The sequence below is a fragment of the Serinus canaria genome, chromosome 2 (genome assembly GCF_022539315.1).
Source record: "Serinus canaria isolate serCan28SL12 chromosome 2, serCan2020, whole genome shotgun sequence".
In the NCBI taxonomy this organism is placed as follows: domain Eukaryota; kingdom Metazoa; phylum Chordata; class Aves; order Passeriformes; family Fringillidae; genus Serinus; species Serinus canaria.
The window spans coordinates 68177087-68201723 of record NC_066315.1 but is presented as its reverse complement, the minus strand read 5'-3'; the positions used below and the strand labels follow the sequence as shown (position 1 = coordinate 68201723).

General features: G+C 44.1%; 1 protein-coding gene across 1 annotated transcript in view; it reads right to left on the bottom strand.

The window, feature by feature from the left end:
- The window catches only part of DUSP22 (dual specificity phosphatase 22), a 43678-nt gene extending 20770 nt beyond the window's left edge, over window positions 1–22908 (bottom strand). Inside the window, exons 1-3 of the mRNA XM_030237275.2 lie at window positions 22587–22908; window positions 16560–16593; window positions 8864–8946 (exon numbers count right to left, since the gene is read on the bottom strand). Of these exons, the coding sequence (XP_030093135.1) occupies window positions 8864–8946; window positions 16560–16593; window positions 22587–22607 (138 nt within the window). The 5' untranslated portion in view covers window positions 22608–22908. The remainder of the gene's footprint in view (window positions 1–8863; window positions 8947–16559; window positions 16594–22586) is intronic.
- Window positions 22909–24637: the final 1729 nt, after the last annotated feature.

The following is a 24637-nucleotide window of genomic DNA, read 5'->3' as shown; positions in this document are numbered from 1 at the left end:
GTCAGAGCTCCCAACTTCACAAGCAGAATCTATGCCCCAGACAGGGCATTACTTCAAACTAGAATCATCTGGGGCCGCTACACCTGAAAGAAAAATGGTAGCTGTTTTGCTCAGCACGGTCTTCTGAAACATCTCATGAGGGGAAACCTTTACCATGAAAAGACAGTGAAACATCACAGAGGAAAGTTAAGGGGTTTTGTTAGAAGAAGTGCTTGTACACTTTCTCTCAAAGTTAGCACAATGGCTGAAAACCAACAGCTTCTAACACTGGTGATACATGAGTTTAGTGCTACGGATGGAAATGCAACAGACCAACTTGACTAAATTATTAATTTTAGAGCTGGTCTTTATACAACAGCCATGACCTTGCTATATGATATTAGCACCTCTGATTTTGAAGACTGTCTTACCATCTCCCTCTCTAACAGTTCCTGTAAGTGTTTGGGTGGGATCTCAATGACAACAGAGCCTGCACATATTGCTCAATGATACCCAGCAGGGCCTTCAATTGTCATGTCATCAAGATGCAATTTTCATATATGAAAGGCCTTTTACAGTTCAGGACTTCTGCATGCTATCCAATATTGCAATGCAGTTTTAACAGATTGGCTGTTTTCACTTCCTGAGAGCACCTCTCCAGAATAAACATATGTTGACGTTTTGTGTTTCAAAAAAAAAAAAAATATACAGCTGATTGGTTTCCCAGTATTTCCCTTTTTAGTTAGTTCATATTAAGTAGTGATATGCCTTTGAGTCCAGACAAATGCTTTCTGGACTACTATCTGTGTGAGGACAGTCGTCAGAGAGTGAAGGATAAACAGATCAAGGGCAGCCCTGCCTAGAAGGACTTGGGGGTGCTGGTGGATGAGAAGCTCAACACAGCCCAGCCATGAGCATTCAGTGGCCAGAAAGCCAGCAGCATCCTGAGCTGCATCCAAAGCAGCATGGTCAGCAGGGCAAGGGGATTCTGCCCCTTTGCTCTGCTCTGCTGAGACGCCACCTGGAGTGCTGCATCCAGCTCTGGGGCCCTCAACACACGGAGCACAAGGACCTGCTGGACAGAGTCCAGAGGAGGGCTACTGAGATGTTTAAAGGGATGGAGCACCTCTCCTAGAAGAAAAGGCTAAGAGAATTGGGATTGTTCAGCCTGATAAAGAGAAAGCTTTGGGGTATCCTAATTGTGCCCTTCTAGTCCATGAAGGGAGCCTACAAGAAAAATGGAGAGGGACTTTTTACAAGAGCACGTAGTGATAGGACAAGGGAAAAGTACTTCAAACTGAAAGTGAGTAGGTTTACATTATAGGAAAAAATTCTTTACTGTGATGGTGAGACACTGGAACAGGTTGCCCAGAGAAGCTGTGGATGCCCCATCCCTGGAAGTGTTCATGGCCAGGCTGGACCAGGCTCAGAGCAACCTGGTGTAGTGGAAGGTGTCCCTGTCCAAAGCAGGGGGGTGGAATGAGATGGTCTCTAAATCCCCTTCTAACCCAAGCCATTCTCTGAATCTATGACTACAAAACAAATCACTAAAGCAGCTTTCAGCACTTCCAAAGTTATCATCTGGGGAAACTGGGGGCATAACACAGGATTTCTTTTTTCTTTTTTTTAAGGGTAATTCCTTTAATACATAAAAATATTACCTCAACCCAGAAAGTGCAGCCATGACAGAAAGAAGTTTCCCCTAACTTTTAACAGAAGGAAAGAATTAGAAAACTTAAGGGAGATAAGGCCAAAGTTATCATATTAAGTTCTAACTGCAGATATTACAGGTTTCAATAGTCAGAACCTAAATACCTGCAAAAATGCAATCCACAAACTGTGCTAACCAGATTACTTGCATTGTGCCAGAGCTGCCAGCTCAGTTCTTCTAAAATAGCTGACTTTGCTGTTCCAAAAAAACATACATGTATAGTCTAAAGATCACGGGTAAACATGCAAGATTATCAAGCTCAGCTAAAACTGCATTAAGACTTACAACATTCAGCCAGGCTTGAAAAATATGAAGCAAGATTCCATATTTTAATGCAAGCTTGTATTAATTCATTACCTATACCAGGTCTTCAGGCTATGACCATTTGATCTTATAAACATTTCTCAGTTTTTGATAGGTGTTCAGTCATTTAGCTCTTCACTTTCTTCCAAAGTGAATTTAGCAGCCAGTTGTACACTTTATTTTTAATTCATAATATTGATTCAGCACTTCCTCTTGTGATTTCCCCAGTTGCAAGCTTCTCATCCTTAATACCTTATAAAACAGGTATATCAAAGCATTCAGCAGAGAATCTGGTGCGGAGAAGTTATACATCTTCTCCACAGCATCCTTATTTTTCCACAATTTCTATTCCTCACATTTACTGATTCTGTTCCAGTTACAGCATCTTTTCTTTGCCTGTATTCTATTAATGCATTTGACTGTTTACTCAGGGAGTATGAAAGATTTCTCTAACAGATCATCACAAGGCTTTTTAACTGTTGTTCTCTTTCAGCTCCCTTTCAGATTAAGTCTTTGAAACCCTATTTCTAGTAGGATAAAAATTTTAGAATTTGAAAGGAAAAAAGTATCTAAAATTCTTTATAAGACAACCTGTCTGAGAAGTTCTTTATTTCCAAAGACACATTTCATTTAAGTCATGCTGGCTGCATAAGCTGACAGACTGGACAAAAGAGATTATAAAATCATAGATTGTGCCAAGTTGGAAGAGACCAATCAGGATCATTCAGTTCACCTCCCAGCCCTACACAGAACACCCCAAGAGTTACACCATGTTCCCTGAGAGTGTTGTCCAAACACTTCTTGAACTCTGACAGGTTTGGTATTGTGCCCACTTCCCTGGGGATCCCGTTCCAGTGCTCAACTACCCTCTGGGTGAAAAACTTTCTTCCTGAAAACCAACCTAAAACTACCCTGACTCAGCTTCATGCTGTTTCCTTAAGTCCTGCTCATGAGAGTGAAGAGATCAGTACTAACCCCTCCACTTCCCCTCCTGAGGATGTTGAAGACCACAATGAGGTCACCCCTGAGTCTCCTCTTCTCCAGGCTGAACAGAACAAGTGACCTCAGCTATTCCTGATAAGGCTTTCCCTCAAGGCCCTTCACCTTCCTCATGGCCCTTCTTTGGACACTCTCCAATAGCTCAATGTCTTTTTTATATTGGGGTGCCCAAAACCACACACAGTAGTTCAGTCAGCAACCAGCTTTTCTCTGCCTGCCCCATCCTTCCACCCACCCACCAAATCAACACTTATTTAGGTAGTCAAATTCAGGAAAAAAGAGGGGAAAACCACTGCTCTGGAGACAGTACATACCAGATTAAGACAATATTGTTAATGGCATCGAATTGGCATTTGTTAATAACAAATACAAAGGAAAAATGGATAACTGTCCTCTTAGGGTGCTCTAGCTAACTCTGCAGAATGAGCGGGAAATAAATCAACATACTGAAAATAAAAACCAAACAAATATTCTGAAGCCACAGAAAACAAAGAAAGAAAACTGACGTGCATACTGAGGCAGCACACATGCAAAAAGCTAATCTTAATGCAGTTCCTCATTAACTGAGGGAACAACTGAGAGCTTCTGTGGCAGGGGACAGTACAGGCATGCCCACATGAACGCTCATTGATTTAAAATCTACATTACTGTGATCATTATGATGTCTACCAGATGAGTGCAGCATTAAAGCTTCCTGTGACACAGCAGGAGTTAATCTGACAATGATAATGCTATAAATAAATTAATGCCAAAGGACTCCACAATTACAGGCGACTGGTAATGGGATTCATACATTTACTAGATCAAACCTCTGGTGCAGGTCAAGAGCCGAAGCAGAATTACTGGTAACTGACAAATGTGTGGTGTACTGTGAGAAAGAAGCTGCTGGTTTCAGTCCATTTCCTGACTGATGGACAGATGTCTGCAATGCTCACAACAGTCACCACAACTGGCACCTCAAAGTGTCTCAGACAGACCTTGGACTGTGAAATGCTCTGGCTCTAAAATGCAAAGCTGAAAGACCGCTATAACCCAGCCCCACCTGAATCAATTTCCACACAAAAATGGAGCATATAAGAAAACCCACCTTTGCCTCTGGAAATATATTCCAGCAATTACTAACCCACACGCTCAAAGTCTTGCTTACTTCCAGCCTGAATCTGAGACACGTCATTTGCCAGCCACAATGACATACAGCTCTGATACGGACTTTCCACACAGAAATGGGACCCACAGAATGCCTATACATCCCTGCCTCTCTCTGGGGATGACACCTCCCTGGGACAGGGTCTGAGCACCTGTTTGACAAGAACAACTCAATATTCCTCCTTGTCCCAGGACTCACGCTGTCCCCCTTCCTGCTTTGCAAACAGCAACCACTGCCCAATGCAGCATAGGAAGCATTCTTCCTTCTACTAGCATTTAAACCTGTGGTTGTGGGGAGGAATGAGGAGAGAATGAATAGGAATGCTTGTAAATTCAGCTTCTTGGACATGACTGTCCACCACAGCCTACACTTTCGAATAAGATGCAGCTGTTTTCAAGCTGCTGCACAATCCACATCAACAATCTATTTAGTTTGGGCCCACATTCATCTTCATAGAAATCCCAGAAGAGGGTTAAACACCTGGAAAATCCAGAGACAAACACCTCAGTGGACCTGAAACCATATTCTTCTGTTAAGATTAACAACATTTATCTTTACATACCTTAATTTGAGCAACTAAAACAAAAATTTTTGTCATCTGCAAATGTGCTGAGGGTGCACTCAATCCCTCTATGTCATTGATGAAGACATTTAACAGCAGAGCCTCCAATACAGACCCCTAAGGAGCACCACTCATGACTGGTTTTCATCTGGACATTGAGCTACTGACCCTCTGGATGTGACCATAAAAGCAATTCCTCATCCACCAGACAGTCCAGCCATCACATTCATCTCTCCAACTTAGACAAGGATGTTGCAGGGTACCATGTCAAAGGCCTTACAGAAGTCCAGACACAAGACAACCTGGTGGATGGATCCTACAGGTCAGACATGCTATTATCTAAAGCACAGCACACTTGGAGATATATTTCCCCATCCACCTTTCAGTGTCTCATATTCTGAATAGAAATTTTAAAACTTAAACTAACGAAGAAATAGAATAGAAAAAGCAGGTGGCAAGAAACCTAATTATACTCCTCTGTTCATGGCTCTTATGTGGATTTATAAAACATCTGTGAGTGTCCCATGGGCAGCCATCCAAAGTGCTCTGGAGGAAACAACTTGATTCACCAAGGCTGCTGCCCCTGTGCATCTGAGGGAGCACACATGGTGCTGTTGGACACTGCTCTCACTCATTACATCTGAAATAACAAACCTGGCTCCATATGGCATGCACACCTTTCTCCTGGACATGCTACCTGTTACTCACGGGGTTTTCCATGAGATAGGTATTTGTACCACAGGAGCCATAAACACGCATCTTTAAACTACAAAATTTTCACCAAATTGGTTAAGATGCTGTATAATAATGGTGCACTTCGTTGGAACAATAGCCTTAGAATGCTCTCTGAATATATTTCAAAGTTAGTTTTATTAGAGGAAAAACTTCTTTGAAACATTTTATACAAACAGAACTAAAGGGCAATATGGCAAAACAGTTCAAGCCAGATTTTGGCAAAATTTTTCCAGTGTAAATCACTTGAAGTCTTACAAACAATTCTGTGTCTTGCACTTAATGCAAGCTAGCCATGTCTAAAGGTGTAAGAAGTCTTAGAATCCAACTAATTTTATACCTACTTTTTCCTGTTATTCCAGGTGTAAGGTGTACCTACTTTTTCCTGTTATTCCATGTCTAAAGGTGTAAGAAGTCTTAGAATCCAACTAATTTTATACCTACTTTTTCCTGTTATTCCAGCTTGAAATGACTTCCTAAACTTTGATTATGAGCCACCATGAATCAGACATCCATAAGGGTTTGTAAATGGTGATTGAGATAATGTCAAAAAACTAATTTCTATAAGAAAACTTTCTTTTTAAGTATATCTATATAAGTAGGCACATGTAACCTAAACCAATATAATACTTAGTTGTGAAATTCTTCAATCATTTTCTAATAGCTTACTAACTTAGGAGGAACTGAAGCAACCTATACCCAAAACCTAAGTCACACAGGAAAGCATACTTTTTAAAAGGTACTGTGAGCATTTCAAACAACCAGGTAAAAACAGTCTGTAACATCACAGAGAGGGACAATGCCTTGAGTTACTACAGTAGAAAACAGTTTTACAATCTGTAGCAAGTTGGTGTTCACCGCATAGACTGATGTTTGTTTCCATCTCTTCAGTATTGCATTCTTGACTATGATGACAGAGAGATTGGGCATTTTCATTCTCTACCCACAAGACCCACTGGGTATAGAATCAGTACTTCTGTTACACACTTTAAGTGCTCCATTCAGAGGTATTATGCCATCAAAACAGTGATGAAACTTTGAAATCAGACAAGCAAGATGTGGTTAATTTGTGACTTCTGAGAGCTAAAGTATGCATCCATATTCTCTGTTCCATACAAGGGCAGAAAACACCAAATTCTCTTTGATAACATGCTACTGAAACAGTACTGGCTTTTCAATGTCTAAAACCACTTACCTTTCTTAGCATGCATAAAAAGATTTGTCTAATGAATTATTTGTAGAATTTCCTACAGCTTCCTACATCTCCTACAGGACTAGGGAATACTGGAGATAAAATATTTTTAGTTAAAGACAAAGGCAACTACTGCAGAAGCAAAGGCAGCTTTTTACAGGTGATCAGCATTAATATAAATGCATACACATGAAACAGGGAATCTCAAGGAAGAGATATTCCCTTATCACTGCAATTGCATCTCTTGAAGTCTGAATAATATCAGATGATTTTATGAACACAAAAGTTATCACTTTTCATGAGTGAAATCTGGGGAGAAAGATGGTGAGGGATACACATAGGGAAAACATTCCTATTAGATTTCAGTGGACAATGAAAGCACAAGCACAATGTGGACACACAAGCTGTAAACAAACCCACCTAAAACCTGGCACGGATGCAAATAACAAAGGAAGTAACCAAACCTAACAGAAGTTTTTTAGGCTCTTGTTCCTAAACAGAAGCATTCAGTCACAAACAATCACCGCAGTAAGACCATGACTGATAAAGTAATCAAAATTAGCTCAGCTCCCAAACAAATGGAATTTGAAATCCTTACATCATTTTAGGAACTGGGGAGGAGTTTTAAAGGAACTATACTGTATGCAGAGAAAATCAAAGGCACAGTTGGAAGCAGGGGTGATTAAACCAAGTCCATCCTCCACCTGTCATATTGTCCATGTGCCACTGTTACTTTTGAGACACTGCCGTGAACCAGACTGGGAAGAGAGCTGGGTAAACATAATCCTTCATGTCTTTTGTGGTGGTAACTAGAAGAAGAAATGGTGACCTTGTTATATTTAAACCACAAAAGCTCCCAGTTCTATTTACCATGCAGCCTCACAAACAGGTGCATCACCACAAGCAAGGAGGTGGTGTGTGGGCTGCCAAAACTGCCACCACCACCAGAAGCACTGGCCTGCAGCTGATCTGTACCATAATCAGTCTTCCCAGTTTTCTAATCATGATAAAACAAAACAAAATTCCATTCATTTTAAAGACCAGCACCCTAGAGGCAACATGACATCTCCTTTGCTCAGCACAAATGTTTATCTCTTCAACTAAAAGCACTCTTAAAATTCAGTCTTAGACTGAATTCAGCTTCAGACTTAACAAGCATCAGGGACAACACAAATCAAATGGACAGTGTAACAAAGTCAACAGCTAAAGCATATTTTATTTTATGAAGCACAATTATAAATCTGCTTCAGCACTTTTATAAATTCAAGGTCAATCCAGAGTTCACCATTACCTTGATACTGGGTTTGATTGTGACTGGGGACACCTCTTGTTTGGCTTACCTATTGACTTGCCTGGGAGAAGTGGAAATTCTGTAGTTTAAGAACTGAAACCACTGGAGACATTTTGCATGAAGAAAAAGAAAAGCAGAGATTCCCAGCAGCATATGAGGGCTAATACCAACAACTGCCTTACCCACGACTTTGCCACATTTCATGACAAGTGGAACACAGGGAAGGACTGAACAAATTTTAGAGGATAATAGTTCCTGACATAAATCAAATAGCCAGGTTTTAAGATGTAGCAAAGCCCAGGCAGACTCCCCTCAAAGGTAAGCTGGTGTAAAGAAGAAATCATAGAACTCCAACAAAGGAGACCTGTATCCTCTTCCCAGATCCTTCCCTGCTCAAGATAACACAGTAAATACAGGTCTTTAGATGAGTTTCCCTTCAGTGAAATGGGAATAATACTTTATGTAAAGTTTTGGAGACTACAGATGCCCTGCTATTTTAGATCTATTATGTGAGGATCACTGATTGCTTCCATACTCCAAGCCTAAATAAGGCAATTTCACATAGAAAAGGACTGAAAACCTATCTGCCATAAATATTCAAGGAAGGGGCCCAAGTACACAGAAGGGTTAGTACTGGGGAAGGAATGCTGTTTATGAAATGCTTAAACTCCACACAGGAAGAAACTTACCTTTCCTATTAAATCAATAACATAATCCCATTATTGTGTTATACAGATTGACAGTGTCGTTCTCTTCCCTTGTCAGTTACATTTCTTGTTGTTATAACAGCAGCAACAACAAAACCTGTGGCTGGATCTCAAAACTACAGCTTTCAAGAAAATCAGTCTCAAAACATCAATTGCACGGAACAAAAAATTAACCCCAAGATGACTGTGACAGTCAACTGCAAAGGAAGGATTTACTGTGGAGTCCCCCACAACTCTTACCTCAAGCATAGGGCGGGCACTGTCATGGATTGAAAGAATGTGCGTAATGTTATTCTTACTCAATTGCTCTACATCTCGGGCATCTGTGATAGAGGGAAAAAAGGAAGATAATTTTTTTAATCTCTTGAAACAGCATTTCCATTGTGCATGTTGAAAAGTTACTTATTGTTGATACATTTCCTTTTGAAGCTGCATAAATTCAGGCAAAACCTCAAATGCAGCTGTTCTAGAACATCATCATCAGAGTGGGTAACGGGAAGACACACTTCTAACTCCAAAACAAATTATATACTATATAAAGACTAAGCTTAAGTGGCTCAGGAATGTGTTCTCAAGTCAGAAGTTTCATGTATTTTGCATCTGAAATGTAAGCCTGTGCATGCCTGTGTGCAGGTGATGGCCATCTGAACATGCACTCAGAGCTGTACAAGAAATATCTGACCTCCTCTCTACCCACAAATCACCCTTCAGGGAATACATTTTCACTTGGGAAACAGACCCTGTGATATCCAGGTCTGAGAAGGGAAGCCAACCATATCAGTTGAATTGAAGTCTCTGCAGACAAGCCAAGACGATAACAATATTCTTACTTTCTGTGAACCAGCAGAGAAAAATGTGCATTTAACCAATACAAATGATAATTTTAAGTCTAAAGAGAGACAGGTGATTAAGATATCAAATGTATGAAAAAGCAAAATTCTACAGCAAGGAAGTGCAGTTGTGAAAAGGTGGTTCCTAGACCTGTAACCAAGGGGTTTCAGACATTCAAAACTGGAAAGAAAACTGAGGTGACCGAAAATTTGATGCTAGATACGGCAACACTATGGGCTTGATTCTATGAGAAGAAAGGGTAAAATAGACAATCTGTCATCAGTGAGCAACTTTCCCCACACTAAACTATCAGCAGGTCAAAAAACAACCTGAAAGAACTACCAGTACAGGTAAAGTTAGCTTGTGCCCATCTACTTTTGTCCTTTTTGCTTGAGAATGGCACAGCACACCATGGTAAGTACAGCAGTGGCTTTGTGATGGGAACACCTGCCTTCGAAACCTGCCCATACAATCTTTTCACATTAGCCTGGTTGCACACAAAAAGAGAGCACTGACCACAAAGGTTTCAAACCGGCTCTCTCTAGGTACAAAAATAATAGCATCACCTGTACGTTCTTTATGTACATGCAAGAGTTCAATTAGCATCTCTTGGGTCGCCTTATCCACCTATTATAAAGTTTCAATGCCTTTTCTACATCACAAAGAAGAGCTGGACATTTAATTATACTGCCCCACAGACAAGATCCAAGTGAGCAGAGTAACAAGCAATAAATTTAAACCCAATCCAATTATGAAAGCTTCTCTACAGCTAATAAAACGAAGAAAAGAGTCAAAACTGCAAAGATTTTACTCACTACTGCTCAAGCCTGCATGATCAACACAGATGCCTAATCCTTTAGGAGAGAATTAACACAAATTCTGTCTGAAACAGAATTAAAGCCTAGCTTCACAGAACAAATAAAATTTCCTAAAAATCTCAGAGAAAACATTTCAAAGAAGAACTGCTAATGCTTGCCAGGTGATGTTCTCTTATCCACCTGACCTTCAGATTTTTTTAACAGTTTGTAGGACAGTCTCAGTTCCTTAGGGAATGCCTAAGCAGGCAAGGATTTGGAAACCCAGAAATCAGCCTAAGTGCCCCTAAAAAAATCACTGTTTTCTGTCTTACAAAGACTAAGGGCAAACTTCAGAGCCTGCTGGCTGGAACTCATGGTGTTAAGGTACACCCAGCACAATGAGAACCCAGCCTCTAATTGTCAGTATGACCTACATGGTAAGAAATGTCTTGCCACACAAGGCAAACTGCTTTAAAAGAAGATTCGATCCAAATTAAATGCTGACTGCTTTGAACCAGTTTGAAAGGCCAAATGGACATAGTACAACCCAAAAAGACTGAAATACCTTAGTTCTTCAGTTAACAGAGACTCGGGCTAAAGGAATTTCAGCAAATCAAAACTATACACTGAGATTTCAGATATTCCTAGAAACAAGCTGGAAATGGCCATCCCAGACCTATGTTACCGGGTAGCCAGCAAGTCCTTAGTACATTTGAAAAATAAGCATTCAATTCACTAAAGCAGAGGAGAAAAAGCTTCCCAGCTACTATCTGGATCTAAACTTCAAACAGTTTAAAAAGGGGAAATTCCCCTGGTTCCCCAGCACCTGCCTTAAGTCACTACAGATACTGCAGATAAGGCTATTTAAACAGCAGTACAAATAAGATATCCTGTCACTCAGTCTCATACCATAAATAACAAAAAAAATTTAGAAGTTAGGTAAAGACCCACCAAAAACCAAAAGAACCACCACCACAGCAATTCTAACTTCTTTGCTGTAGCACAATGCTGCACAAGCACATCCAAGCTCACATTTTGAAATCACAGTGGGAAACACCCCATTTTCAAATGCTATGATTAAACCTACCTATCAGAGCCCACTCCTGTGCATCCTCTAAAGGGTGCCTCAAATGTGGTATTATTCTTCAACAACAGTTTACCTAACATTCTGTTTCATACAGCAAAATGCTTCTCAGCTAATGAAGATGTGGACTTTTGAGTAAAGCCTTTGGGAAATTCTCTCTTCACACAAAATGACACAATTCACACTGGGGAACTCTTCTCTCTCCCTCCCACATTTAGCCTATTTTCCCTCAGTTTCATACGATGACTCCAAGCTTAACCTCTACTCACGCAGAGGGCTGCAAACACTTATATACAAAAAGCAATGCCAAAGTCATCAAAATGGGACTGGGGCCTCAGAATTTGCCTCCCTGCAGCTCTGGGAAGCCTTACTGCGTGGCTGGGGAGAAAATCACCTAGTGCAGTGTGCTTCCATCCCCCATCAGCAAAAGAGAGACACAGGTCCAACCACTGCAGTTAAGGCACATCAATGACTGAACAACTCCAATAGTACAGAAGACTCCAATGTACCTACAACCATTCTCTTTCTTCAGTATTTTAGTGCCTCCACAGAAATGCAAGGTGAGGGATAAGGACTTCCTCTCAGACAAGGCAAGTCAGCCCAGCATGTACAACAGTATTAAGTCTCAATCTGCAGATGTATAGAAAATTTCACCATCATCAGATCTTTTTGGTTTTGTTATATAAAGCAAATTTTTGTCTACACTTTCTCTTCTGCTTTGGAGAGAGCTAGATAGAGAGACAGCCACCTAAAGAAGAACATCCTCTGCAGTGGTTCAGAGCACTCAGAGCTATTACTGAGAATGGTTTCCCAAGAGGAGAGTTTTGTTCCTGAATCCAGTTATGTGCAGCTACAGACACACACACACACAAACTGTGTACATGAACAAAAACTCCACCTCTCCTGTCTCCACACTTTGTTCTGATATATATTTTGTCCCATCCTCTCAGAAGGACCTTTTTGAGGAACAAGAAAGGTGGGGAAAGGAGATCAGTACTCTGTTTAATGGAGTACCAACAGTCTTCCTTCAAAAGGTGAAGCTGAAAAAGGAAATGGTATCTCCATCATCTCCTGTTTTCAGTATCTGATATAAAGCCTTCGGAAATGGAACTTAAAAAAATAGCAGCAGATGAGAACAGGAATTAACTGACTTTAGAAACACAGCACAACTATTTGGTGGGCATTGCCTTCTTATACACTTAGTAATGCAAAGGGCAGAAACTTCCCCAAGACTCTCCAGACCATCACAGCAACACTGGACTATTTGGGGAAACTAAACCTCATATTGTGGCTTTCCCCTTCAAATTAAAAAGCCCCCAAATGTTCCATGGAAAAACCTTGAATGATTACAAACAAGGAAGAACACAAGCTCTTGAATATTCAAGGTAGAAACACTCTTGACTCTCTGGTTTCTGCTACTGCCACATCTCTTGGTTTGGAAGCAAACTGAACATCCCCAAAGAATCTCTCATCAGAAGAAACAGATTTTGTTTTTCATTTTTGCAGAGAAACAGGCTGTCCTGTCAATCCCTTAAGGAACAAAGCAGCCATTTTTGTTGTGAGCACAGGTGACTTTCAAGGGTCATCAGGTTTCCAGTGCAGAAGACAAGTGGACATGCAGTCCCACAATAAATTCTTTGTCTTTTGAGAGGACTGCATTTCATCTGTAAGGTACAAACAAAACAAAACAAATGTTCTCCAAAACCAGAGGCAAAAAGAAGAGTTAACTTCCTCTTTCTTTTCCCTCTTTTTTCCCTCTTAGCCTGCTATTCTGCCACTTGCAAAGAAATAAATACTTCACTTTCACAGAAAAATCCCAAGTGCTGTTTCCTTCTGGGCTATCAGACCAGACTCAGTCTTATATTTTATATGGACATCTATGGTTCTTCTTGAATTTTTCTGCCCTCTAGCTGTGCAATCTCAAATATAACCTCTCAGGAGCATACGACACTTTTCATGTGCTACTGATGAGCTGAATCATGCTTATAGAGCTTGTAAGATAAATAGCACTTGAACACATGCCAAGATCTGTGCTTATTCAGGAAAGGTTTTCAGAGACATACTCAAGCTCTGTCGACTTAGGGGGATTTCAGGAGATACTTCAGTATTTTCCATAATCAGCACTACATGTAACTTTCTACCCTCAAGACCCTTAAGGTGATTATTAAAGCCCCTCTCCAGCCTATGTGCTTAGAGGTTTGTGCAGCACCAAATGAAGCAGAACCAGCAAGCTCAGCTCCCATTTCTGCCACAGGTTTATTTCACAAGCTGTTTCTGGGCCTCAGTTTATCTCCCAGTCAAATGCAGAATTTGCACTGCTCTGTCATAGACTGTATTTAAATTTACTAGATCTACAAGCAGAAATATAGCTGAATGGTGAATAATAATTCCCCAATCAGAGCAATTCCTGAATGCCTTCTCCAGACAACAGCCCTCCAGAATAAGTGTTTAACACCTCAAACATCCTACTTTCATTGAGCAGAAAGGCACCCATCTAGAAGAACTGTGCCTTCCCCCAGCCTGCCAGTGTTCCCAGAGGTCTCCCATGCAGCAGCAAGACAGGAGTGTGAGTGGGATTCTTTGATTTAGCTCTGGAAACTGTGCATACCCAGGCTCCCTGAGGAGCCACTGGGGAAAGACTATCCTCCAGAGGGCAGATCAGAGTGATTTACAGACATTTCCCTGACTCAACTTCAGGAGAAGCTGCCTTCTCTCCACCCCAGCTCAGGGACTCAGACAGTGCCCTGAATTCTCAGCCCTGCATCTGGGCAAGACGCACAACACCAGGGATTCAATGTTTCCTCCTCCTTTTACTGACAAGATACACCTTTATTCAATTTCAAGCTATCAATCTTAAGCTGAAAAATGGGAGACTGATCAAAAATTCATATGGAAATAATTTTGTAAACCCTTGCCTTTATGAGTAGCTAGTCATTTCAGCTGCCCAAATCAGGATACTCTGAGCAACCCCAGCTGCACATGCTGCTTAGTATTTCTCAGTCAGTGATCCCCTTTGTGGCAGTCTCAATGCTCACTAGTCACTTTTTTAAAAAGTCTCATAAATCAGAACATGCCCCAGGAACATCGGGATCAAACTCCTCCAGAAAAATACACTGGTAATTAACCAACAACCTGTTCCTAAATGGGATGACTTGACAGAGAGCTGGCTGCAACTGCTCCTAAGCAGTGAAGCAAGGGGATGTTGAGGGACAAGGAACGCAGAAAAGGGTAACAATTGTAAAAGCACGCTCTCATATTAGTGAAGTAGTGCAACACCTATCTTTTCCTCTCCAGGTATGGTAGCTTATCTGAGATTGTAACAGGTACTTGTGAGGGTAGAAGATAATGATTAAGTGCAATATGAGCAAAGGTCATAGCAGTAAATAAACGGACATTTTTGTTTGTGTTTTTAATTAATTTTAAAAAACAGACTCCATAAAACAAGCACCAGGGTTAAAGTCAACTCATCTTTCCTCTCTTTTCCAGAGGTAAACAGAAGCATTACACACTCTGCTTCTTTTTCAGCGAGGTTCCCAGAGACACTTCCCAGCCACAGCACCTCCACGTGCCCTCCCCTGCTCTCCAGACGGGCGTGACGTGCCATGCCATTCCAGGGCTGCTCCCAAGGCACACGGGGAGACAGGGCCACAGGCCTGGTGTGGGCAGAGATGCTGACTCACTCTGCAACCCTGGCCAAGTCCCCTGCTCTGAAAACAGAGCTGCACCAGCAAACAGATGCTCCTGCTGAGTTTCACTTCCCTGGGTGAGGGCTTACCAGCGGGATGGCCACGGTGAGAGGGACTGATTGGGAGCCATGTTACCAGGGCCCATCCTGCCCACGCTGCCTGAAACCTAAAGGACTCCACAATCCAACATTTTCTCAATTCCACCCCTTGCCTGAATTACTTCAGGAAGAGAAAAGAAAATAAAAAGAGGAAGCAACATGGCTGCAACCAAGTTTTAATTTTGTCATAAGACCATGCAGTGGTCCATCCAAAGGGCATTTAAAACTACCCTTTTGGCCTTATTTTCTTTTTTTTTTCCTTATATTTTTCTTTTTTCTCCTTTCATTATCAGCATGAAATCACCTCTATCCTCTCATTTTCCTTACCATGGCATGATTAAGTCCCTCACACAGTAGCCATTGTACTAGTGTTTATGGTGTGGCAGAAGAGCAGCTTTTAACCTAACATGTACCTCTGGGCTGCCTCCCAAACTTATCAGCTCCATGTCCCAAGGGGCAGCAAGCACTGGATCCACAGTATGGGTCAGCAGATCCAGAAGCAGGTAAATCAGGCAAAAAACTCCGAACTCACAGGTTTTGGGATGGGGAGGCAAGGAAGGAAGAGTGAGCATGAGGCAGAGAAAAGGTGCAGCACCATCTAAATCCAGCATAGATGTTGCCAGCCTTAACAGACTGGGTGTGGTATCAGACAGCCCAGGAAGGACAGGATATCTATTGCAGGAGCCCGTGTGAGCCCTGCTTTGAAGGTTTACCCAAGCATAGGAAATATGGGGTCTCCATCTATCAAAAACACTGTACATGCACAACTGGTTTACTTCTGAGTAGGGAGAGTCAGCCAGAACTGCTGCTAAGAGAGTGTTTTGGGAACAGGCCATTTATTTGGATGTCTGCATAAGGTTTCCTGTGATTTCTAAATATGTCTGTTTTTCTGTGCACAAAAAATAAACCTCATGCAAGAAGGAAAAAAAAAGCCATAGAAACTTACATCTGCAACAGAGACAGTGTGAGTATCAGTGGTGAGGCTGCAACCAGCAGACATATCAGCCTCACAAGCGGTGACAACAGAACTCTTTAGCAGTTGTTATAAATACCCAAAATAATGAAAGCAATGAGCAGGAGGTATAGTAAGCCTTTGCTTATAAGGAGGACTTGCAATAAGCCTTACAAAGAATCTGCCTGGCTCACAGTCTTGCTTGCCAAGCACGGGAATCGTTTAAGGCAGGCCAAAGTTTAGGAATTCCAGCTGAAGCATGCTCCAAGGAGATGGTATTCATTTTACTTTTCTCAAAGTACTTGCAGCACAGCACACAGACGAGAGAGCAAACAAGTTCTTCTTTAAGTGCTACCAGGTGAATCCAGACATGAAGCAAGATGGGGTTAAAAAGCTACAGAGATGCCAGAGAATTCTGAGTGCCTGTAAAACAGCACCTTAAGACCCCTGCTAAGTAATCCTAGAGATAATAATAAAACTAATCTTACCTTTAAAGTTGCCAATGAACAAGCCAGGCAGAATCTGTGAGAAAGAAATATAGTATCAAATATAGATATCTTGTGGTAAGACAATTTGACAAAGTTCAATTTGCATACAGGATGGAACATACTACTTTAGCAGACTATTGTGAAAGGCAATCTAAAACATTCTGACAACTTTTGCAACCTTCTCAGACCAGATAGCTCTAGGCATGCTGAGCTTTGACAGTATTCCTTGGCACAAGGGGGTTGTTAATCGTGGGGATTCTTTCATTTAATGGAGGCTCTCCAAGGACAGCAAACGTAGTTTACAAATTACGAAGCAGCCTCACAACACAGCCCTCCCCTGCCCCCCGCAGCAGGGTAACAGCTACCCTCATGGAACTAATGATGAAACTTCACACAGCAAAGGTGATTTGCCTAAAGTTGCTAAGGAAGCTGGACAAAGCCCTGCAAAATGACATCCTTCGAGGCTTTTGAAGTGCAAAGCCATGCAAGTCAGGGCTGCAGCACTGTGGAGCTCTTAGAGGAAATCACTGCAAACAGAGACTTGTGTGTTCACATAGCAAGGGAACTGCTGAAAGTCTGTGAAATGCATGTTTCTCTTCCAGATCTACCCCTTCACCCCACACTCTCTGACACTTGCACAGGTGTCAGTTACAGGATGTTCTTTAACTTCACTTGAATCTCTTTCCATAACAAGTACCAGGTACCAGGAGTTTCAAGGAGTTCCAAGGTCTGCCCAAGGACCAGCATGTGCTTGAGGGCACGTGAATGCACAGACACAGAGGAAGGTGACACTAGTGCTACCCCTCCTACCCTCTCATAACCCTTCCAAATTTGGGAACGGCAGTACAGACATCAAAAAACTGCCAGGCACACCAACCCTGCCAGCCAAGATTTTTGGTCTCTGCCACCTAAAGTCTCTGACCCACACCCACATCCTTTAAGGAGATCAGAACTGTGCTGAAGAAACAATACGATCCATTTTTCTTCAGTCCATGCATAGCATACCACCAATACAGATATATCAGCACTGACTTCCTATAGCCTTAGCAACACCCCAGTGTCACCACAACAGCAGCAACAGCCTCTCAGGCACAGCTATTTAAAGGGAAAACTCCACCCATTTAGCTCAATCCGGCAGCCGTGATGTCCCAAAAGTCATGAAGGACTTTTCATCAGGGATCATTGCCACAGACTGTGTATCACTGCAGCCCTCCTGCTGAAAGGTGACCCAGCTCACCATGCACAGGTTAGCAGGGCCAGCAGAAGAGCCTGTCAAACTTCTGACCTGCCCTAATTTCACGGCTTTCATCTGGCCAAAGCATCATGTTCGCTGTTATTTATCGAGCCTTGTGGGAAACAGAAAGGCTGCAGCACCTCTTGCACTCCTTGCAGCTTTGGTTTGTGCAAACATTACTCCTTTTAGGCTTTGCTGGGTGATCACTCTCTACCTGCTGTGTCACACCAGCTATAAAACAGGGCCCAATTCTCCCCCAGATACAAAAAGAGATTCTCCAGGACCCTTGTTGTACCTTACTTCTTGTAGACACTTTCTTGAAAATTAAGGGCTGATTGACAGCACTGGTTCAACAAGAAAACTAAGGTTTTTTAGTACAGGCACCTGTACATTTTGCAAAGATAAACTGACAGCTTTCTTCCTTTTCCTTCTGTCTTCATTTGTACAAATTCAACATTCTTACAAAGACAGCAAAAATGCCCAGGCCAGTTTCCAATGCCAGGGTATTGTGTAGGGTAAAGAACCTTTACGACATCCTGCTGTCCCCTTCCATGCGCACAAGATTCATTATTTCAAGGGACAATTCAGCATTTCAAGCACTCTCGATGACACTGCTAGAAGTGCAGGTCTAATGGTGCATCCTAGATTAGGAAAAATAAGCCTGTAGCTGTTCCAGACAGGACAGTACTCAAGTGTCACTGCCAAAGAGGCTAAATTCTGCAAACAAAATCATGTTCTAAAGCAAAAGGGACTCAAGTTATGAATGAATTTCACTAACAAGATCACCCCAGTGAACTCCCTCAACTTCAGTACAAAAAACGAAAAAAAAATTAAAAGCTTTCTGGAATTTTAAAATAGATGTCTGGTATTTCCTATCTGCAGCACAAATCTTCCATCACACCACTACTGCTGCAGACTATAGCATTTTAAACTCCAGGACATTATTTCTGCATCAAATGTGCATTCTCAAGAGAGAATAAAAGACTAATTTCAATTCACAGTCATTAAGCTTTGACATTAGAAATTAAAGATAGTGAGAAACACTGGGGGAGTTGCAGAAATGAGGTTTCTTGTTGGCAATGGAGGAAAAATCCAGAAGTCTGCATTTGTGCATCAGGAAGCAATGCTGTATGATAGTCAGGTAATTAGGACACCGTGCAACCAAGGACAGATGCTATCCCTGCTGTACTAGTCATTCTAGAAGCAAGAAACATTACTATGGGTGAAAGCTACCTGAAAAGAAGTGAATCTTCATGTCATGCTGACTAATACTTCAGCACTTAACTATGGCTGGGAACTTTCAGCTGTGTCATCTCACACTGCCTTCAGTAACTGCAACTCCAGGCTGTGCAAAATGAAGGCTGATGGCAGCTAGGGGCGTGTGAGAGAGAAGGGGTGGGAGTCAGAAGAGTAGAAAAATAAGGTGGTTGTTTTTGTGAACTTCTCAACCACTGCTATATGAATAAAAACAGTAGCCTCTTTATATGATCTGAAACATTGAGAAAATGACCACAGACCGAGTAACCGATGTAAAGAATGCACAGCCAAGGGACAAGGACACCAACGTCTGTCCTAGCTTGTACCTCACACGACAGCAGTTCACGTTCTCCACCTTGCACAAAGACCGAGCCCTGGAACAGACAGCAGTTGCTAATGCTTCTGTCAGTCCTCTCTGACAATACACCTCTGTGGAAAATGGCTTAAAGGGCTACTTTGCTGCTGTTTCCTCTATCAACAAATGCTTATAAATAAAGCATCTAACTCCTTGCCTAACACAGCTTCTGGTTGTGTTAGTACTGATGGGCACTCCAGAGAAGTCCATGGGGCTTTCTCAGAGATGTCGGGGCACTGCAAAAGGAGAAGACAAGCCTACCTTTGTCCAGTAGTACACGAGAGTGGCACACATCAGCAAGAGGAATTTGCTGCTGACATGAACTGGCACAGCTTCTCTGACTTCCCTAAAATTAGCTACCTCAGCTGTAACTAGCCACACTGGTTTAAATTTCTTAATAAATTTCTTTTTCACTCCTACAACAAACAGGGCTTATCTGCCCTTCTCACAGAGATAATACTCGAATCTTCTGAAGAGTTTACCTGAATAACTGTCAGTTAACTTTAACAGCACTAAACAACAACTAAACCCCAGGAAGAGCTCTTCACCAAGATCCTGTTCACAGATAGTCAAATCTGATCACCATCTCAGCCGCTAGACTTCAGCTCCTGGAAAACATCTTTCTACATTTCAACCACAGACTTCAACTTGAACTTTGAATACAAGTCAAATCAGACATTAACCATGAACACAAATCAGACTGCTGAGACAATTTCTTAAGTCAGACCCCATTACTCATTCTGTAAAATATACATCTTAAAAATACAAGAAAAAGAGGTGAAGTACTGAAAATTAATACTAGGCAGGTCAATGCACATTCACAAGCTGTTTCTCCTTCTCTGAACAGAATAAAAAAGGTATTTATGAACAAATGCTTTCAGTTTAATTCGGGAAATGTTAGAAGGTTAAGATGGGCTTTAGAAAAAAAACTGGGCCAGGCTAATTTTACAGAGAAAAATAGCAAAGATAAAGATAAACCTCACCTAAAAAGAATGCCAGGCCTCCAGCCCTTATCACTCTAATGACCACAAAAAGTCACATGCAATTGCTCTTTGCTATGAAATACACCAGTATAATGGGATAGAAAAATAAAGAGGGGAACCATGCCATTGAGAAAGAATCAGCATCCAGAGGCTGTAGCAGTCCCTGGAGCTCTTTCTTACCACACCAATTCCAGGCCATCATTAATCCTCTTCCCTTGGCATCTGTACAAAGGGATGCCTTAAATGAAATAATCCACCTTCAAATAAACTGATTATTTTTTCCTACCATCCGTATACAGCTCTACCACAAGAAATACACTTCAGCTGGAAACTAAGGCAATTTGTAGTGACTGACTACACTGTGTCAAGCAAATACCACCTGCATCTGCACTGATGGCTCCATGCTTCCCCTTGCCCCTCCAGCTTCACCAACTCAGGAGATCGGGAGGAAGAGATGATCCAGGGGCACATTCGGAAGGTGGCAAGTTCCAGACCAACAAGTGGGACCCATACAAATATAAACGCTGATGGCCAGTACCCAACATGACTGTAGCCTCCTGAAAGGAGCCAGCCTTTCCCAAACTGCTGAAGAGCTCAACCTCTTGGATACAGCTTAAGAAAGGGGAGAAAAATCCAAGCAGTGTTATGCTTGTCCTGAAAGCACCAGGTGGTAAATGTCAGGGCAACGTTTAACAGAATTAAAATGACCAAACTGGCCAGTCACAGATTGCCAATTCCTACCCACACAGTACCACAGTAAAATGTAATGCAGCTTCAAAGGGCTGAGAGTCATCCTTTTTTTTTATTTTTTTTTCCTCCCCAGACTGCAACTTAAGCATCCCATATTGCGTCCCTCTAAACACTCTGATAATTTCAAGCATTCCAAGAAAAATACTACAAATATACCAGAGGCCTCAGAGGAATTTCTCTAGCTGTATTTCTTTCTAACTGGCCATTTCTAGAAGGCTAATATCAGTGAGTAGCTAGTATCACAGCATTATTCCCAGACTTTGAAGGCAAAAACTGAGAAAAGGACCGAGGGAGGTTCTACCTCCTACGCACTGACTCGATTCCTCAGGAGCCAGATCTTTGCCCTGCCAAAGGTTTCTATTTCAATGTCTCTATCCATAGGATGGAATGGCTTCCCCTTTCAGGTGGCACACTAAGCACTCTGGATGTTCATCAATCTGATGATCCTTCCAGGGGCAAGGATGTAAGACTGGGACAAAATGTGAGGAGCTATTTCTAGCTGTTCTCCTCTGCTTTGTCAGAGGCTATACAGCAAAGCTACTCCCAGAGCACTCAAAGCAGGATGTAAGACAGAGGAGATGACTCAACTTCTGTTCCTCATAGTAAGCTATATATAAAAGGCTAGTTACCACCACACTTTCAAACCTGGGTTTTAAACAGAGATGGAGATACTGAGAAAAATCACAGTGGCCCCTAGGTAACCACCATGACATGCCAGGGGAATCGGGGCGTACAATAAGCCCCCTACTGCCAAAAGGCCAACACCCTTTGCAAAACAGATCCATCTTCCTTCCTCTTCCTCACTGCGATCTCCACTGGGACCGAGCGCTTTCCTGACCCAACGGCACCGGGCGGGCCCAGCCCTCCAGCGATAGCCCATATCCAGCGGCTGCTCCGCGCCTCGGGAGCGGAGCGAGTGCCCAAGCGACCCGGCTCAGTGCGGCGCTCGCTGACAGCCCCGCGCCCCGGCTCCTGCAGCACCTCAGCCGCTGCCGGCTCTGCCCCACGGCAGCCCCCGGGGCTGGGGGACACAGAGAGGGCACTGAAGTCCAGCGCCGGGGGCACGGCGGCCCTCGCCGACCGCCGGGAACCCGCTTCGCCCGGGAAGGGGAAGCCCAGGCATTTCTCCGAAACCAGGGCGCCCCTCACGCCCGCCCGCGCTGCGGCTGGGGAGGGGAGGGCGGCGCGCCCCGAGGGAGCGGCGCGGCCGCGGTCTTCGTCCGTCCGCCCTCGCCCCGAGGCGGGGGACTCCCAAAACCCAAGGGGAAAGCCCTCCTGCCCTGGCCTTTGTTCCGGGAGCGGGTGCCCGCGGCGCAGGGGCGAGACAAAGGCGGGGGCGCCGCGGCACCCCGCCCGCCCCGAGGCGGGGAGGGATAGCTGCCCCCGGCCTCGCTGCGCTTGCCCGCACACATGCACTCGCGCACGGCGACAACGACGAGCGGGGTTACCTTGTTCATCCCATTCCCCATGGCTTAAGCGACCCGCACGCCTGCACCGCGGGAGAAGCCGTCGGCCGCTGCTGCCAGCGGCAGGTCGGCGTTCATGGGACAGTGCTTGCCGAGGGGGGACTGGGGACGGGCTAATGGCTAATTAAGGGCGGCCGCTGCTCGCCGCTGTCGGACAGGGCGAGGCGCATCCCTCTCGCCCTGGCCGCGACCGTCGCCCTCCTGGATGCCGGGCGGCTGGGGGCGGGTTTCCGCTCGGCCGCCCCCGGGAGCGGCGAGAGCCGCGGGGCCGCGCTGCCAGGAACCACCTCCCTCCGCCACCGCCCCACGCGCGGTGCGGCCCCCGCGGACCGCCCTGGGGCTTGTAGTCCACGCCGCCGCGCCGCGCCGCCGACGCCTGCCCCAAGGAACTACGCATCCCAGCGACCCCCGCTCCGCAGACCTGCCCCACCTGCCGCGGCCAGCGGCGCCCGGCGGGCGTTCCGAGGAGGATGAATAAGCGCCGGCCGCGGTGACTCAGGGGCGGCGGCAGCGGCGGCTCTGGCTCCTGTGGGTCGCTCCTCGGCATGGACCACCCGCCGCCAGTGCGCCCAGGGAGGGCAGGGCTGCGGCATGCGGTGCGGGAGCGGGCAGGTGCTGCCCGCCCGCCTCCGTCATCCCGAAACCCGTTTGGTTTCGGCTATGGAAGGACTCTGGCAGGCGGCACCAGGCCTTGGGCACCGGGGGCTGCTGCCACAGCTGCCCGCTCCCAGCCCGTGCCGCTCCGGTGTGCCGCTGCCCACCCCTGAAGCTGAGCCTCTCCCGGCCGCCTGTGCCCTTTCAGGGCACCTGCGGTGGCTCCTGCTCTGTCATCCCAACCACGCTGCGGGCAAGCTGGCATCGCAGGTAGACAAAGGACATTCGTGTCCTTAACTCAAACAGATGGACACACAGGAGAGAGCAAATAGTTTGACGCAAACATCGCAAGATCATAGTGACTGAGGTGGGAAGACACCTCTGGAGGCTGTCTGGTCCAACCATCTTCCTCAAGCAGGGAAAGATGCTTTTTGCTGAGCCGTGGCAGGCGTGGCTTCAAAGCCATGCTCACTACTTCCACCCTCTTGCTTTGCTCCCTAATGCACAGTTCAGCGTGACATGATAGAGTCACATCCCTCTACCCATGGGGATGTGTTTTTCGAGGTGTGGTGATGGGGATCTGGTGGTTAGTGAGGGAAATTTTAGCCCAGGAGTTAATTTGATAGGGGATAGACAGGGCTTAAATATGCAGAGACAGGATACTACTGCATAAGGTCTCTCCCAATAATCAGTGCAGAAACACTACCTAAAAAACCTGAAATCCTTAGTGGCTCAAATGTAAGACAAAGGAGGATACTGCTGTGTGGCCGTCATCAGATTCCCCATTCATTTATACCTGTGTCAGTGGTAGATGTGTGTAAAAAGTGAAGATGTCATTTTTTTGGGCACACTTTGGTATGACTGGGCAGGTCAGGGGCATCTGCAGTCCAGTGAAAGGGTGAAAGATGGAGAACATGGTAAAGCCAATGGGCAGCAAGGCCAGGTATGAAATAATGGATTGATGAACTCTGTAATGGATAGATTAGTGATAGGGGACGCTTACCTAGTGTCAGTGGTTGCCAGTACAAGCAAACCCCAAGGGAACAATTTCACAACCTCCAGCTGCAATCAAACATTGGCATCCTCATGCTACCCTTGACAGCACCTCGGTTCCCCTTTCCTTAGGCAACCTGTGTCACCTGTCTGTCCCAAGACCGAACTAATTCAGAGAATGAGCCCTGTAGAAAGCTGAAGAACCACAAACCCACTCCCTGAGGGGTCAGACCAGTGCACACAGAGACAGGAATCAGGACCAGCCTGATCAAGAGCTGATGCTGTTCCCATAGAAGCCAATTGCACACCTAAAAGCCAACAGAAGTTAAGTTTGGGTACATAAAAAGATAAAAAACCATTCCTGAACTTCTCCCTCCCTGAGGCTCAACAGAGTCTGTGGTCTGTATCGTGTCATCATCAGCCTCAAAAACATCAGAGCAGTCTCT